Source organism: Gymnodraco acuticeps, unplaced genomic scaffold, assembly GCF_902827175.1.
Source record: "Gymnodraco acuticeps unplaced genomic scaffold, fGymAcu1.1, whole genome shotgun sequence".
NCBI classification, from domain to species: Eukaryota; Metazoa; Chordata; class Actinopteri; order Perciformes; family Bathydraconidae; genus Gymnodraco; species Gymnodraco acuticeps.
In genome coordinates, this window is record NW_022990014.1 from 1,219,275 (window position 1) to 1,234,507 (window position 15,233).

The window sequence follows — 15,233 nt, forward strand, 5'->3', positions numbered from 1 at the left end:
AGACCAGTGCTTTTTTTTAATCATCAAAGGTCTAACTCGGATGAATGCACTTTAAAAAGTTAGAGTGGATTTTATATTTATGTGGTTAAAATCTCCATGTTGCCTCAGTTCAGTGTCCGTGTGCTTCTGGCTTTGCACAAGATTATGGGGTGGACAGGATGGGATGCAGCCTATAGAGCTCTCCCAGCTCAACCACAGCTAGAGCATAACGCATACAATCTGTCGGCTCGGATGCAGCAGCTTCCTCTCTGCTTCAGTCAGTCAGACCGCCGAGGACACTGCCGGAGGATCCAGCCCCACACATCTCTGCTGAAGTAAGTCTTATCACCGAAACGAGCCACACTGCGATTTAGACTGGGATCAGCACGGGAAAACACACAAGGAAGGGGTCAAACCTAAAAACTCTCATCCTCCGCTGCCTCATTTAAAACTTGATACCGGAGTATGGGAGTCGTCGGCTCGGATGCAGCTCCACACCGGCTTCAGAAGTTGGACAGCCCGCAATTTGAATGCCATGACTCTTGACTTTAGACAACATTTCCAGCGCTGTGCAGTATTTAAGAAACCAAAAGGTGGACTTCTCCCTTTTGTGCCCATTATGTGTCCTCGGAGGCTGTTATTATCTGATCAACATGTGGCACCTAATGGGCACCTTTAGTCTTTTCTGAGACATGGAGCATTAGTCTATCGATCCCCGAAGAACCCGTGGGTGCTACTTATTATTCACAGTAATGGAATGAAGAAACTATCTCGATATGATGGACGATAGATCCAGTAAGCTCATCTTGGTGCCTATCTTAGCTGTCCTTTTTGTTATGATAGGCTACCAGTACATATGTCCCGCTGGCAGCAATTCATGCCATTTTAAGGCTGAGGAGAAATTAAGGGGGGTAAGCCTACTTTCCACCCCGTACCAGGACAGCGATGATTTCTACAGAGATCAAGACCTGGAGGATGACAGCCCTCCTAAACTACCGTCAAAATTCAACTTCACCGAAAGAGACCTTGACAGACACGTGGAGTTCGACATCAAAGGGGACGACGTGATAGTGTTTTTGCACATCCAGAAGACCGGAGGAACCACTTTCGGGAGGCACTTGGTGAGGAATATTCGCTTGGAGCAGCCGTGCGACTGCAAGCCAGGACAGAAGAAATGCACATGTCACCGACCAGGGAAAGAGGAGTCCTGGCTCTTCTCCCGGTTCTCTACCGGCTGGAGCTGCGGGCTGCATGCAGACTGGACCGAGCTGACGAACTGTGTACCTGTCATTATGGATAAGAAGGAAGCCCAGAGGAATACAAGGTAAATGTGTTCAAATAGGCATGCAAACACTAGAACCCCACGATAAATGTAAACAATCAAAGTTGTGATTTGTTGTTTTAAGTGAAGAGTATTAGATGGTCAAGTCAACATTTACCTTCCTTAACCTTCAGAAATGAAATATGTCTGGCTTTTGTGTTCACATCAGCCTCTCACAATGGACTTGGTTCTGTCCAGCTGTGCCAGTGCTGTTTTTCTACCAATTTGCGCTATTCACAAATTGTACTCAAGCATTTAAAGGAATCCCTTTTCACAGCAGACATTATGTTGTTTGGAAGCCTGCAGTCCAATTTGGCACACTGCAGTGTTTTCATTGTCTCTGGATCAAAGCTCCAATTGCACCTATTGAACACTGACTGAGAGTTTCATGAAAGCAAACATACTGTGAATTCATAATTGTAAGTTAAAGGGTATGTGACTGACTCTTTGACTCTGATGGTATCCCCCTCTGTTTTATTAATGGTTAAATTGTCCATAATAAGGATGTATCACACTCAAACATGACCCATACACACAGATTCCCCTGCATTGTGTGATTAGTCCCTTGAGGTGTTCTCACTGGCTTATAGAACAGGAGCACTGCTGTTGTATCACACAAAGTCGTTACATCAGATGCCGTTTTATCTCATGACTGACTTCAGATTATCCAAAGATGTTTGGTTTAGATGGACAAAAGATATCTGAGCGTGAAAGAAAAGTAGAACCTGTTTATTTGATATGCATTTTCCTTCTAACATTTTCTGTTGAAATTGCAGTAGAAAAGACATTTGCCATTGCTAACTACTCATTTGAGAAAATGTATGCAGTTAGTACAAAATTAAGACGACTGCATTGTAATGAACCAGTCACTGCATGAGCAATGTGTAAGTGTTTCTGTGTGTGTGTTTTCACTTGGCAGAATAGATGTGTGCATTTTGCAATGCAGTTAGAGTTGCTGATTTTTTAAATTGCATTGCAGACTATTCATTAAAAGATAAAATACATTTTAAAAGTCTTTAAGTCAGTTGCATGTTCTCAGAGATACTGACATTTAGAAAAGAGCATAAACCAAATATCACAAACACACAAGAATTTCCTTTTCTGTTTTGAAAAAAACATCTTACAGTACACTGAAGTACATGAGCACATGATTTATTTCTGCTGTGCCAAGTGTTTCCTTTACTCAGGAAAGTGCTCAGTGGATGCGACAGCTCCTCATTTCACAGCTGCAGCATCTATTCTGCACTTAGGCCTGGCATCCCTTGTTCTTTAGCTGGCTCCCGCAGCATCTATTCTCAGATAAGTCTGCCTCGACCAAGCCTGTTGGCAGACACAGCTGTTAGACCCCCTCACTAACACAGCATAATTACTAAGATGACGAACGGTTTAATGCAAAATCGTAATTTTGTGTATGAGCAATGCCTTAATTAAAATATTTCAAATGCTATATAAGGTCAAAATAAGAAAAAAAACACCCTTGTACAGTTGAATAGTTAATTTTCAATAAATAATCCATAAAATCTTAACTCTACCTAAGGGTGCAATGGGGAATAAGAAGTGTACATCACTGCCAAATTCAGATGGCATACCCTTGTTTTTCGGTTGAGAGCCTCTCAGATTGAGTGGCTTTCTTTCCGCAGTCCCAGGTCCTCACCTTGCCAGCTCTTGAGATGGCAGTAGGGGAGCTGAGGTGGGCTTGGATGGCACTGCCTGCTGGGCAGGGCGTGAAGCACGGAGAGCCAGCCGTGCGGCCCAGGAAAGGTCAGGTGTGTCAGACTGGATCAGTGTGTGTGTCCTGCGGCGTGGCTCCTCTGGAGTTTGCTGTCAGTCAAGGGAGAAGGGAAGCGGGCGAGTTGGACTCTCTTCCGGGCTTTTTGGAGAAACATACCTCTAAGTGCTGTTCTCTTAAGTTGCTTTGTGGGGAGCATCCTGGCGTTACTTTGTCTGCTGCATCAAGAAGGCTTGCTGAGCAGGTTGTTTTCACCTCAAGTGATTTCAGAGACCTTCACTGTGTAGAGCTGCTTAAATTATTTCTTATTGTTACATCCTCATTGGTCTCGAGCAGATGTATTCAATTTGACTCAGAAAAACAAGGCCAATTAAAAAATGAACATGGAATATGGACAAGTAAACCGTAATGTCTTTAGAATTGTTTTGACAAGGTCGGTATTTCTGAGAAATACCTGATGTTGCTTTCCATTAAAATAAGACTGACCTTTTTCGGTTGTTGTGCAGTCAGAATTTCTGTCAATGAGATTAAAAACAATACCTTTTTATTGTTACAGCTGCTCGACGATGAAAGGACAAGTGATTATCAAACATAGTCTGAAGTTCCTCCAACATACATTATACGCCATGAATAAAGTAGCAGTGAACTCAGTGCTGTCCATGTAATATGGGTATTGTCATTTTTCTTTGATCAGATTACTCACTGAATGTTTGCATATGAGCAAATACCAACCACTATTTTTCATATCCCCTGCAGATGAAAGATAATGTTGATGTTTCACGCTAGGGATTTTTTTTTTTTTTAAATGATCACATGTAATACTAATGACAAACACATTTGAGATACTTTCAGAAGAGCCATTCAAGCCTTTGTTATACATCATGAAAGCTGAGAAGAATAACGATCTTCTGTTTGAGCACAAGGTCCCTCAATCAGAACGCAACACATTCATGCTTGTGCATTGTCATTCACACAACAGAAAGAGGAAATTGCTAGTTTAGCTGAGGACACAACATCCTCTTAGCACCCAGAGTGAGCACGGTTTGTTTGTTTTTAAGTTAAAATCAGAAGAAGACAAACCACTTGCTGTTGATTCTACCTGATTTATTCAACATTCTTCATCATAGTTTTACTTCTTTACAGATTCCCTGAATATGTGGTTAAATAGCAAATCAAAACATATATTTCACATGGTTGACATTCATAGGAATGTCAAGGTGGAAGTGAATGAATACAATAAATCAGGCTCATGCTGATGCATATGTTTCTTCATGGTGGTATTTTGATGACGTTTAATAAAGTATTTGAATTAGCGTAGAACTTAGAACTGTGTTCATATCTTTTCTCAAAAAATGTGGCAAAGCAATGTCTCAATTAAGAAGAGCATTTATTATGCAGATTTGACAATCCAGTCAGCTGTAATGAGCTGACTGGATTGTCATGATGTCATTCATCACTCTTTTTTTTCGGCCTCTCTGTTAATGACAAGAAAACGCATAAACTACAAAACGGATTTAAGTAAGTTAGTTAATCATAAGAGGAAAAATGATTAGTTTTAGTGTGTATGGGTCCCATAATTCCCGAATGGTCAGGCATAAAACCAAAATCATTTTTGTCTCTCTGGACTCCTTGAATTCTATTTTGTTAAATTCAAAACAACTTTATTTATCCCGTCAAGCAATTGTATACAGCATCCCACCATCCAGTTGAAAAACCGTACCACTATGTTGTTAGCAATTGAAGTTGGGTTTGAAAAATCCAAAGAAACTTGACTTTGATTATCATGCTGAGGCAGCCAAGCTAACACATTAGTTAATCTGCTCATATGCTTATTGGTGTCCCTTGAAATCTTGCTAATTGCACTATCCCTTCCTACATATTCAGCAGGTACATTAATCTATTTGGATTCAGGCATTAAACAGCCAGAGCAATACAATAAATATCATAGATCTTTTTAGACTTATAGTGAAGGACTGTACAGCCTTTTTCTTGTTTCTATTCCTGTTAGTTGTTCCCCTTTTAACTGCGGCCTCATGGTAATTTTATGCATATGCTGATGTTGCCGTTTTTATCAATTATAAAATCTTCATTAGAGGCCTTTTTGTTGCCTATGCATAATGAATGCTCAGTTCAGAAGTACAAAGAGACCAAATCCAAAACACAAGTGGTGTGCAGACGGTCTTCGATGCTCTCCTTTGATGAAGCACAGAGAGAGAGAATGTGCCTATGTAGCAATGACAAAGAGGATGTCCTCTGCTGTGATTCTAATGATGTTTTTCACTGTGTCCTCGAGGTTTTTTGTGTCATGTGGACTAAAAAGCTGTCTTGAAAGTTGTGCATATAGTAAAAAACAATGGCAACTATACTGTGATTTCTTGGTTGAAAAGTATTTCTTAATGATGTCACAGACGTGAAGGATGTTCATTAACAGTTTTGATACATCATAGTTGCTGTTAATTTGCTTCCAAATGCTGCTTCACAGGGATCATTTACATACTCGTTGTCAGTCTTTTGGGTGTTGAAGGGAAAGTCTTCTATGCTTTATGGCCTCATGTATCTCTGTTATGTGAGGGACTACGGGTGGAAATGAGCTCAAAGCTAAAATCCGGCATGTTTACGTTTTAAAGCATTATTTGTTTTAAATGTTCATCAATGTCCCTCTTCAAATAAACGATTAAATGAAATGATGTTCCAGTTTGTTGAAGATCACAAGTATTGACAATAAGGGAAACTCTAGCTTGGTTAGAATAGTACCCAATAGATGAAAAGTACTGCAAAACTATTAAATCTCCTGCCTACATGTATTGTCCACCAATCATAACAATAACATGTCCTTAGTTTCTATAACAATCCTACAGGGGTACTGAAAGACAGTTATTACTTACAGGGCACTGCAATAATGTACACCAGTCCTTTGCTGAATAACACCACGCATCATATTTTATTCATAATGACTGATACAGCAAGGGCTGCAAATACTGCCATTTACAGCCTGTATCATTGAACCATGCATGTCTACATCTATCTACTATTGTACCTGCGCATGACTTCTACCTGGGCATCTCCCTGAATCAGCATGTGGGAGGGAGTCATTACCAAAGCCGACCCAAATGAACTTAAACAGCGATTACATTTTGCATTTTGCCAACACTGATGTTGATTCCTCATTTTATTGCAAAATGTGTGGGCAAATTTAATTATTATTACAATTCCATTCAATCTATCATATTTAATGTCATAGTTGTAAAGCTCGGAGGTTTAAATCTTATCACATTATGTTCATCAGCCTGAGTTAGCCTCATTGTAATTGTAGATTTTTTTTGTTTTGGCTTTAATTCATTTTTTATTTTTAAATAAGGACAATATTTCCATTAACCGTGTATATAGAAGGCTGAATATGAAGTTCCCATTAGCTTTACAGTTTGGTTCACTCTCATAGTGTCATTCTTGGCCACAGCAGGCAACTGTTTTGCTCTAAAAACAATATACTGTATATATGGTACAATATAGTACCTGCTTAGCACAAAACATACTTAACAGTGTACCATTCAGCAGCTTAACACTGAAATACTTCCCTAAGGAGTTGGTCATTATTTTAGGTTTGGTCTCAGACATTAATAATTAATAAGAAAGATGACAGATACGGTGTAGCATTTGGAAGCTAGAGAGCAAACATATTTCCTTCAGAAGTTGATCGAGAGCAAAACCAGAGATAAAAGAGTCAATATTGGACTAGCATTCATCAGGTGACCAGAAACATGACGTGTAAATGGTAAATGTCAATATTTTTCACAACTTGTTTTTGCTGCACCCACATTTTTGAAAATATGAGGTATTACAGGCTTAAAATGTTTAAAAATTGCAAGTATTAATTGCATTTTGGTTACGAAAATTGTTGAAATTACAACAAAATGCTGTTATATCAGTAAATTGAAAAATGATCTTGCTGGAATTGTCTTCTGTGTCATCTGAAGCCTCTCTGCGGTACTCCTCTAAAGCTTCATGAGTTACAGTAAAGCAACAGGGTAATTTGGATGCCCTCCAAACCCAGATGAACTGGAAGGGAGAAAGTTGAGCAGATTTACAGTTCTGGACGTATCTTAAGATGTAGGAGGCTAAGTGCTCATCACAATGATGGGGTGTTTATTATGTGCAGAGGTGTGGGTGCCTTTGCAGGCCTTGGACTTCCAGGGCGCGGAGATTGCTTTTCATGTGTCGTTAATTCAAGTCGTCATTCCTGGCAGGCCTGAGCAGTAATCCGGTTGGATTGATAATTAAGTGTTACCTCTTCAGAGAGTGGAACAGCATATGGTGAGTACTTGTTCACCATCAGGACAGAGAATAAAACAAGTCATTACATGTGATTCAACTTAGACTATGGAGAAGGAACAGAAACTTTTATCAATTTCCTTACTGAAAGACTTGAGAACATTCAAGGAGAGCTGACATATTAGCTTATATTTCTGATTGATAATAATGGAGAATTTAGAAGCAAAACATTTACCGCAGGTGTTGGAGATTAAAAACGGAACAAAAAGACACTGGATATTTATCATCCATTACATTGACCAGGTGGCTCGAGAAATGACTCCAATGAAATGCTGATGTTGCTCCATATGGGCTGAATATGCAAGAAGGTAAATGATTGCTATCAGATTGAGCATCTTAACCTACAAGGTTGTGTTTACAGCTTCTCGCACCATCCCCCCAAGTGGCCAAAAATCTATTATTGCAGGTTAAAACAATATATATATATATATGTTGTAAATAGAAAAAACAAACAGAAACAAAGGTGTAAGACATCATTTTGTTATTATTTGACAAACTAGACCTACACATCTCTGTGGTCTTTCCTGTAATTCTTATTTTTCTCAGTAAAGATGTGCAGTACTTTACCCAGTATTCGGAAGTTTTTGATCAGTATCAGGAAGATTTATTATTTTTGCCATGCGATGTCTTTTCAATTGGAAAGGGGATTAGTGGTCCAGTTCTATCCGGAAATCTGCTGCTTGATACAGGATGCACCCAACAGGGAGTTGTCTTTAAACGTTATTGTCCACTGCACATTGATTGAATAACTTAGCCCTTATAGACCACTGCAATGTTAGCATTTGGAGAATGGAGAAAGTGTTGCATATGTTTGAGTTCCTATGGATATATCTTTGGCTTGGTGCAGATGTAGTATGGATGGAGCTTACCGTCTTTCCCTAAAAGCCACTCTAGGTAATGAAAGCCATGCAGCTTGCCAGAGCAGACTTGCAGCTTCTCTGAAACTGCCGTCAAATACTTGCTGCTCCGGCAAATATGAATCTCCAATTGTCTGATTCAGCTCTTATAGTGTGATTAAAATGTGGCATTTAAGTTGAGTGCCTGGCAAGGACTCTGTGTCGCAGTGTTCTGGAAGATGGTTTGTAGACTTAGATCCTCCCTGTGTAAGAAATGTTGAATCACTGCAATTTTGTATCTTGTGGTTTATTTTTGTGGCAAAATGTCCTCACTAAATGTAATGGAAATGTCACAATACTGCTGTTAAACTATTTTGGCATGAGTGTTGTTTTCTTAATTTGATCCATGTAATCACATGTGATAAATACCTTGCTTTAACTCTAAACAGCTTGCCTTTATGAACTCTCAGATCCCAGAGGTGCTGTCAAGGAGCTAAACTCCTACTTTCCAGTCAGCTTTTGATCAGTGTTTGATCACACCCTAGACTGAAATAAAAAAGAAGAGAAGCAAAGCACCTCACACGATTTACTTAAATGGAGTCATCATTGTGAGGAGAATGAATCAGCTGCTGCAGCGATTCGGAGATTTGATATTTAATGTTCTCAAGAGGCCTGGTGGCAGAGCCGCTCAAATGCTCCAGAGGGGCAATTCACATTGGCTCTGTTTTCCCTCTAATTGAGAAAATAACAATCTAGCTCTCTACATTACTTGTTAGACACTTTTATCCTAAGCGACTTACATACTCAATACTGTGGACAATCCCCACAGGAGCAATTTGGGGTGAAGTGTCTCAGGGACACAACCACATGCTGACTGCAGTGGGGTTTGAACCTGTGCTCCCCTGATCCGAACACCAACGCACTAAACCACTGCGCCACACGCCTCCTCTACTATAAACAGTCCAATAAAAAAATACTGGAAGATTGTTTACTATAAATTTGTTTCGTCAATGTTTGCTGACTTAGCTTTTGTGCTCTTTTATAATTGTATCCTGAATGATCTAATAAAATGTGGGCTTTGTATCATGCTTACTTACTGAATCCTTGGAAGAATCATTGCAAGGTAACACAGTAAAGAGATAAAAGGAGAATGTTCAACAGTCACATAAACCATGCTGACTTGCTTAGACTCCTTGTTAATTCAGGTGGGAACTTCCTTCCTTGTGTGTGTTTCTTTCATACTCACAATTCTGCTTGACAGATTGACATATCAAACAGAGACACGGAAAATGCCAGCAGAGGTGCCTGGCTGTGTTATTTCTCAATTGATACCTGTAAGGCCTGACGAGGGTGCCGTGCCAGGAATAACTGCCTCTGGAGTTGATTTATTATAACAACCTGGAGAAAGGTCATCTGTCCTTATCTGGGTCGGGCTGGTGACAGGTAAGTTTATACTGTGGGGAGGCTGCCTGCCTCACACTGCTCCCCAATTTGGATTCAGAGGTTGACTGAGCACCTGGCACCCTTAAAGTGTAAGCACAGGTAGTGTCACCTTCACACGCTCTAATCTCTGCTTGCAAGAGTGTGCAACCCCTGCGTTTGGTGGATAAAGCTCTCAATGTTTTGATGTTGTTGTGTGCTTTGTTGGCTTGTGATGAAATGGTTAAATGTGTCAACATGAAGAAAAGCCTTCACTACACTACAATTTCACCAGGAGACTATGCTCCAATTCAAACACTGAGTAAGTGCATTGAACAAATCAATGACTGGATGTGTCAGAACTTTCTCCAATTAAACAAAGATAAAACTGAGGTAATGGTTTTTGGAGCCAAGTCAGAACGTATAAAAGTTAGCGCTGAGCTTCAGTGTGCAATGTTCAAAACAACAGATAAAGCCAGAAATCTAGGTGTAGTCATGGACTCTGACCTGAGTTTCAACAGTCACATTAAAACTGTTACTAAATCAGCCTACTATCACCTAAAGAATATATCTAGGATTAAAAGACTAATGTCACAGCAGGATTTGGAAAAACTTGTCCATGCTTTTATCTTCAGTAGACTCGACTACTGCAATGGTGTCTTCACAGGTCTCACTAAAAAATCTATTAGGAAGCTGCAGCTGATTCAGAACGCCCTCGAGTCCTCACTAACACCAAGAAAGTGGATCACATCACTCCTGTTCTGAAGTCTTTACACTGGCTTCCTGTGTGTCAAAGAATAGATTTCAAAATACTGCTGCTGGTTTATAAAGCACTGAATGGTTTAGGCCCAAAATACATTTCTGACCTCCTGCTAAATTATGAACCATCCAGATCTCTCAGGTCTTCAGGGACTGGTCAGCTTTCTGTCCCCAGAGTCAGAACTAAACATGGTAAAGCAGCGTTCAGTTATTATGCTCCAAATATCTGGAACAAACTCCCAGAAACCTGCAGGTCCGCTGCAACTCTGAATACTTTTAAATCCAGGCTGAAGACTTTTCTTTTTGTCGCTGCTTTTAATTGAACTATTCATATCTTAGACTGCACTGTAACTTTTATCCATGTACTTTTTTCTTTTAATGTTTAATTGACAGCACTGTAACTTTTATCCATGTATTTTTTTCTTTTAATGTTTATTTTATTAGCTTTTCTTTTTAATGACTGATTTTAAATGCCATTTTCTTAATCTCTTTCATTTTTTGTAAAGCACTTTGAATTGCCTTGTGTTGAAAAGTGCTATATAAATAAACTTGCCTTGCCTTGCCTTACAGGGAGAAGGGTGAACTGAGGTAAAGATATACCAAAATCAGCCTCAGCATGCGTGTAATAAAATGGTAATCCATAATACATTATCAATCAATATAATATTTATTGCTGGTGTCCTCTACATCTTCCTCGTGCTGCGGCATCATTCAGACTTCAGATTTCTCACTGAACAGATTGCAGTCCAGATTGCCTCTTAAATGCTTGTATTTATAAATAGGTGCTCAGTCCTGTTTTACTTCGCAATATCGTTATAAACATTTGATCAGCATTGAACATGCCGGGCAAACACTTGTTTTCATTAACTTGATATACAACTCGTATGAAACAGTATGCATTACATTAGAAACAACTCGAACATTGACTTATTATTTATTGACTTAACTATTATGTTGTATATTTTCACATGCTCTATATTTCTTTATTAGTTTAAATCCCGAGAACATATTGTATATGTTATGAGGACTTAACATTACTTTATTTCCCACTGGAAAAGGATTTCCCTCTTAAGATCCATTTCAGTTCCCAACCACATGCTATGTTGCAGTATAAATTGGATCCCAGTCCACAGTATAATAAGTATGGATTGAAGATCTTTCCTCACATCAGCGCGGCACTAGAGAGTAGAGTAACATCGTGTGGCATCACAGAGAGCAGGTGTGGAACAAATAGCATTATGTCTCAGCACGTGTTGTGATACAGCACATCAACCTCATCATAGGAAGCCCATGTCCCTCAATGCGAGTCACTTGTCTCCAGGTGCCAGACGAATAGCTACAAAACAGAGCTTTAAATCCCACTCGCAAATCCAGGAATCACTTAACTTCATCAGTCTCCATTGTGCTATGGAGGCTGGACGGTGCTTCATTCATCATTCTGTGTAGGCCTCCGCTCTCACGTTCGGTTTCCGAGCAGGGAATTTGTTTACTTTCCCTTCAAGGGTGGTGAGAGGAAATTGTCCTAGCACTGGAGGCATTTGCTCCTCTTGTAATGCCAGGCGTGTCGGTTACGGAGGCAGGAACAATATTAAGTGTCTTTGAGTGCTTCCTTTTGAACAGCATGTATGAATTATCAGCAAATGGCTTTTCCCTCGCTGTCATCAAGAAGCACATTATGCCTTTGTTAAATATTTCAAGATGGAATATAAACCAATGCATATTCATGCCATATGACATAAATTAGCATTGATTCCAAGTTGTTACACACCTAACAAAGCCAGTGTGCTGCTAAAGTCAATTTGGGTGTGTTGGGAGCTTTTAGCAACAATGTGAAGAGAAATGGCGAGCGGTTTCAGGCAATGCAAGGTGCCAACATGACTAATGGGCCCAACCTGGATCCTCTATCGACTCGCACAGAAATACCCAGGGATTGATTTGACTGCTTATGCCACCGCCATAATCTCGCCCCCCAATGATGTGCTTTCATGGCTATTTGTAAAACTGCTGACACAGCCTCTTTTTTATGTTGGCTGTAATATCGAACCTGACCATGTAGGCTGCTCCGTGTCCAGTAGCTTTAATATTCAACCTTTCTTGACACCTCTGTGTAACGAGAATAGACTGATTTATTCATTATAAGGGCATTTGAAAGAAAGAACAAACTACAAAACATGCATATAAGATGTAATATATGATAATTACTGGCTTACTTATTATTATGTTTTTATTTCAACAAGGACCATGCAAATACAAATATATTAATCTCAGAAAAAAGAAGAGATTACTTATGCCAGATTTGCGCTAATAGCAAATGTTCCGTCTGCACTTTATCTATTTGATCACACAGTTGTGTCTTATGTCTGTTAGTCATTTCTGATAGCATTTGATCCTTGTCTCATAAAACCCAATGGTCCAATTACATAGATTTGAAATGGAACCTCCTAAGCGGAGTATTATATTAAATAAAAATGAATATTAATTATTATATAATATTTCACTAGATACCACCTATCCGTTATAATAAAACCACAGATGCACCTAAACATTTTTTTATTTGTTATTAGATCAGGGGTGTCCAAACTACGGCATGCAGCACATTCTAAAAGTATAATGTAATACGGCCCACACCAGAAACTTGAGCTTGTCTTATATTGTACTTCTTAATTATAAGTATATACAAATATACTACACAGTTGTATTCACGTGTGAATAAGCCCAATTTTCAAGTCAATTCAAGGTGAAAACATTTTCAAACAAGTCTTAGTTGATAAAAAAAGCCCAATAACTTATTTCCATAACAAGCTTGAAACAAACCTTCATATTTCCCCTTATTTTAATAGATCTGAAGCTTCTGTTTTAAGGAATGAACTTCAAACAAGATCAAGTAAACCCAGGGCCGGCCCTGACCAATTTGCTGCCCTAGGCAAGATTTTAGCTAATAAACCATTATTTCAAAAAAAGAACTATTTCACATAAACCTCTGGTTTTTACTGGGGCTGGGGCAGTTCAACTTGATTTGGGGGGGGGGGGGGGTGCGCCATAGTTTATGGACGCTGTATGCAATATAGGCGTAGTTCTGTTAGTATAAGATCATAAGATGTACTTTGTTGATCCAAAATCGGGAAATTGTGTTAAAAAAAAAAATACATATTTTTTAAATTTCTAACTTTTTTTCAATTTTCGGCGCCCTCCATTGATTGATGCGCCCTTAGCATTCGCCTATTTTGCCTATGCCAAAGGCCGGCCCTGAGTAAACCCTCTGGAGAGCTGTGATGTAGGTTGTTTGTTTTCTAAAAGCACATCGAAGTATCAAGCATAATTTACATAGATTTGATAGATTTTTCTTATCATTTAACTTATGAGGCAATACACCTCACCTTTGTATGTGGCCCTCAGTGAAAACAGTTTGGACACCCCTGTATTAGATTGAACGTGATTTTGAAAACACTTTATGTGCTTTACTTTTTTGTATTCACTGTGTTTGGAAAGTGAGTCCTACAGCCATTTCCGCTCCCCTAAAGTAGGAAAGGAGAGAGCTGAGCAGCTGTTCCAGCACAAGACTGTGGCCTTTCCATGTTGATGATTGATTCAGGTGCGGTGAGGAGGGAGAGGGGGATCAGGCTTTGGGCTGTGTCCGTTAATCACACTGTATTACCACACAGGAGGCATTTATCACCAAACACCAAAGGCTTCAGTCCACGGGGAACACTGAAACCAATCTCATCGCTTACATGCAATCCATCCAGGTCTACGAAAAGCAGCCTTGTTGAGCGCTACCACATCCATTTTCTCTATCAGAGGGGTATGTTACACAGAAAAAGTAAGAGGCAAAGAACAGCGAGGAAAGTGGGGGTGAAGATACTTTTGGGATAAGTCCCTGCAGTACTTTGTAGGAGTCTTTTTGTACCTCATCCAGTGTCACAGCCTTGTGTTGTGTTTCATCATGGAGTGAAAGCATCCAACTTCTAACATTACTGTGGAGGCTTGTTGTGTCTGCTGGTGATGACACGATAAAGTTCCATTTTGTCTTTCATTGCAACAGAAATGACAGTAGAGACACCGTGTTCATGAAACTTTATTGGCCAGTGAATTGCCTCGCTGGATGACAATGCAATGGGTTGCAGAAAAAGTTGAGCCAGCTTTAACTTTTATGCCAACAACCCTTTGTTTTATGCCAGGTCCCTCTAGCCGTAAAAATAAATGATGGGAATGAATCTTTCCACACAGTGCTGTTGTCTGTCTTAAAATGAGAGAGGATGATGTCGTGAAATAATGATAACAGAGTTTGACTGACAAAAGACGTTTCTAATGCTTCAATCAGGCACCTCATAACCTAAATGTATCTTCACTGTTTGGTATATCAGCACCTTACTTGGGTCTTTAACTTTTACCACTTAGCGTTTCCAAGTGGTGTTATTGTTGTAGCTGCTGTATTTTTGCAGAATTGAATTGTTAACTGAGGCTTACAGGGAACCAATTTGAACGCCATGGTGTAATTATTCTACAGTCATTACATTGTGCAAACAACATACACTTCTAAATGATAAGTAAAAGAAAAATGGTTTTCTATTACAATTTAATTTAGATTATTCTTCACCAGGATTTTTTCGCTTTCTCATCTAGATATATTGTTTCAGGACATAATCTAAACCAACAAGATACATAATTAAATTTAGATCATGAGACATGGGGTGAGACAGTGAGTCTCACAGGCTACAAACTAGATTACAACATGCATCTATGCTTGTTATACTTTCACAGACATCTTGCTTCTTCTTGGCCTCAATCATGTATCTCAAGTTTACTTAGAAGCACATTTTCCAGACTGTACACAGGGTCCTTAAACTTCTCCCCCCACATC

At 39.4% G+C, this 15,233-nt stretch overlaps 1 protein-coding gene across 1 annotated transcript in view; it reads left to right on the top strand.

Moving 5' to 3' along the window:
• Positions 1-242: 242 nt before the first annotated feature.
• hs6st3b (heparan sulfate 6-O-sulfotransferase 3b) overlaps positions 243-15,233 on the top strand; it is an 82,485-nt gene continuing 67,494 nt past the window's right edge. Inside the window, exon 1 of the mRNA XM_034213463.1 lies at positions 243-1,303. Coding sequence (XP_034069354.1) covers positions 756-1,303 — 548 coding nt within the window. The 5' untranslated portion in view covers positions 243-755. The remainder of the gene's footprint in view (positions 1,304-15,233) is intronic.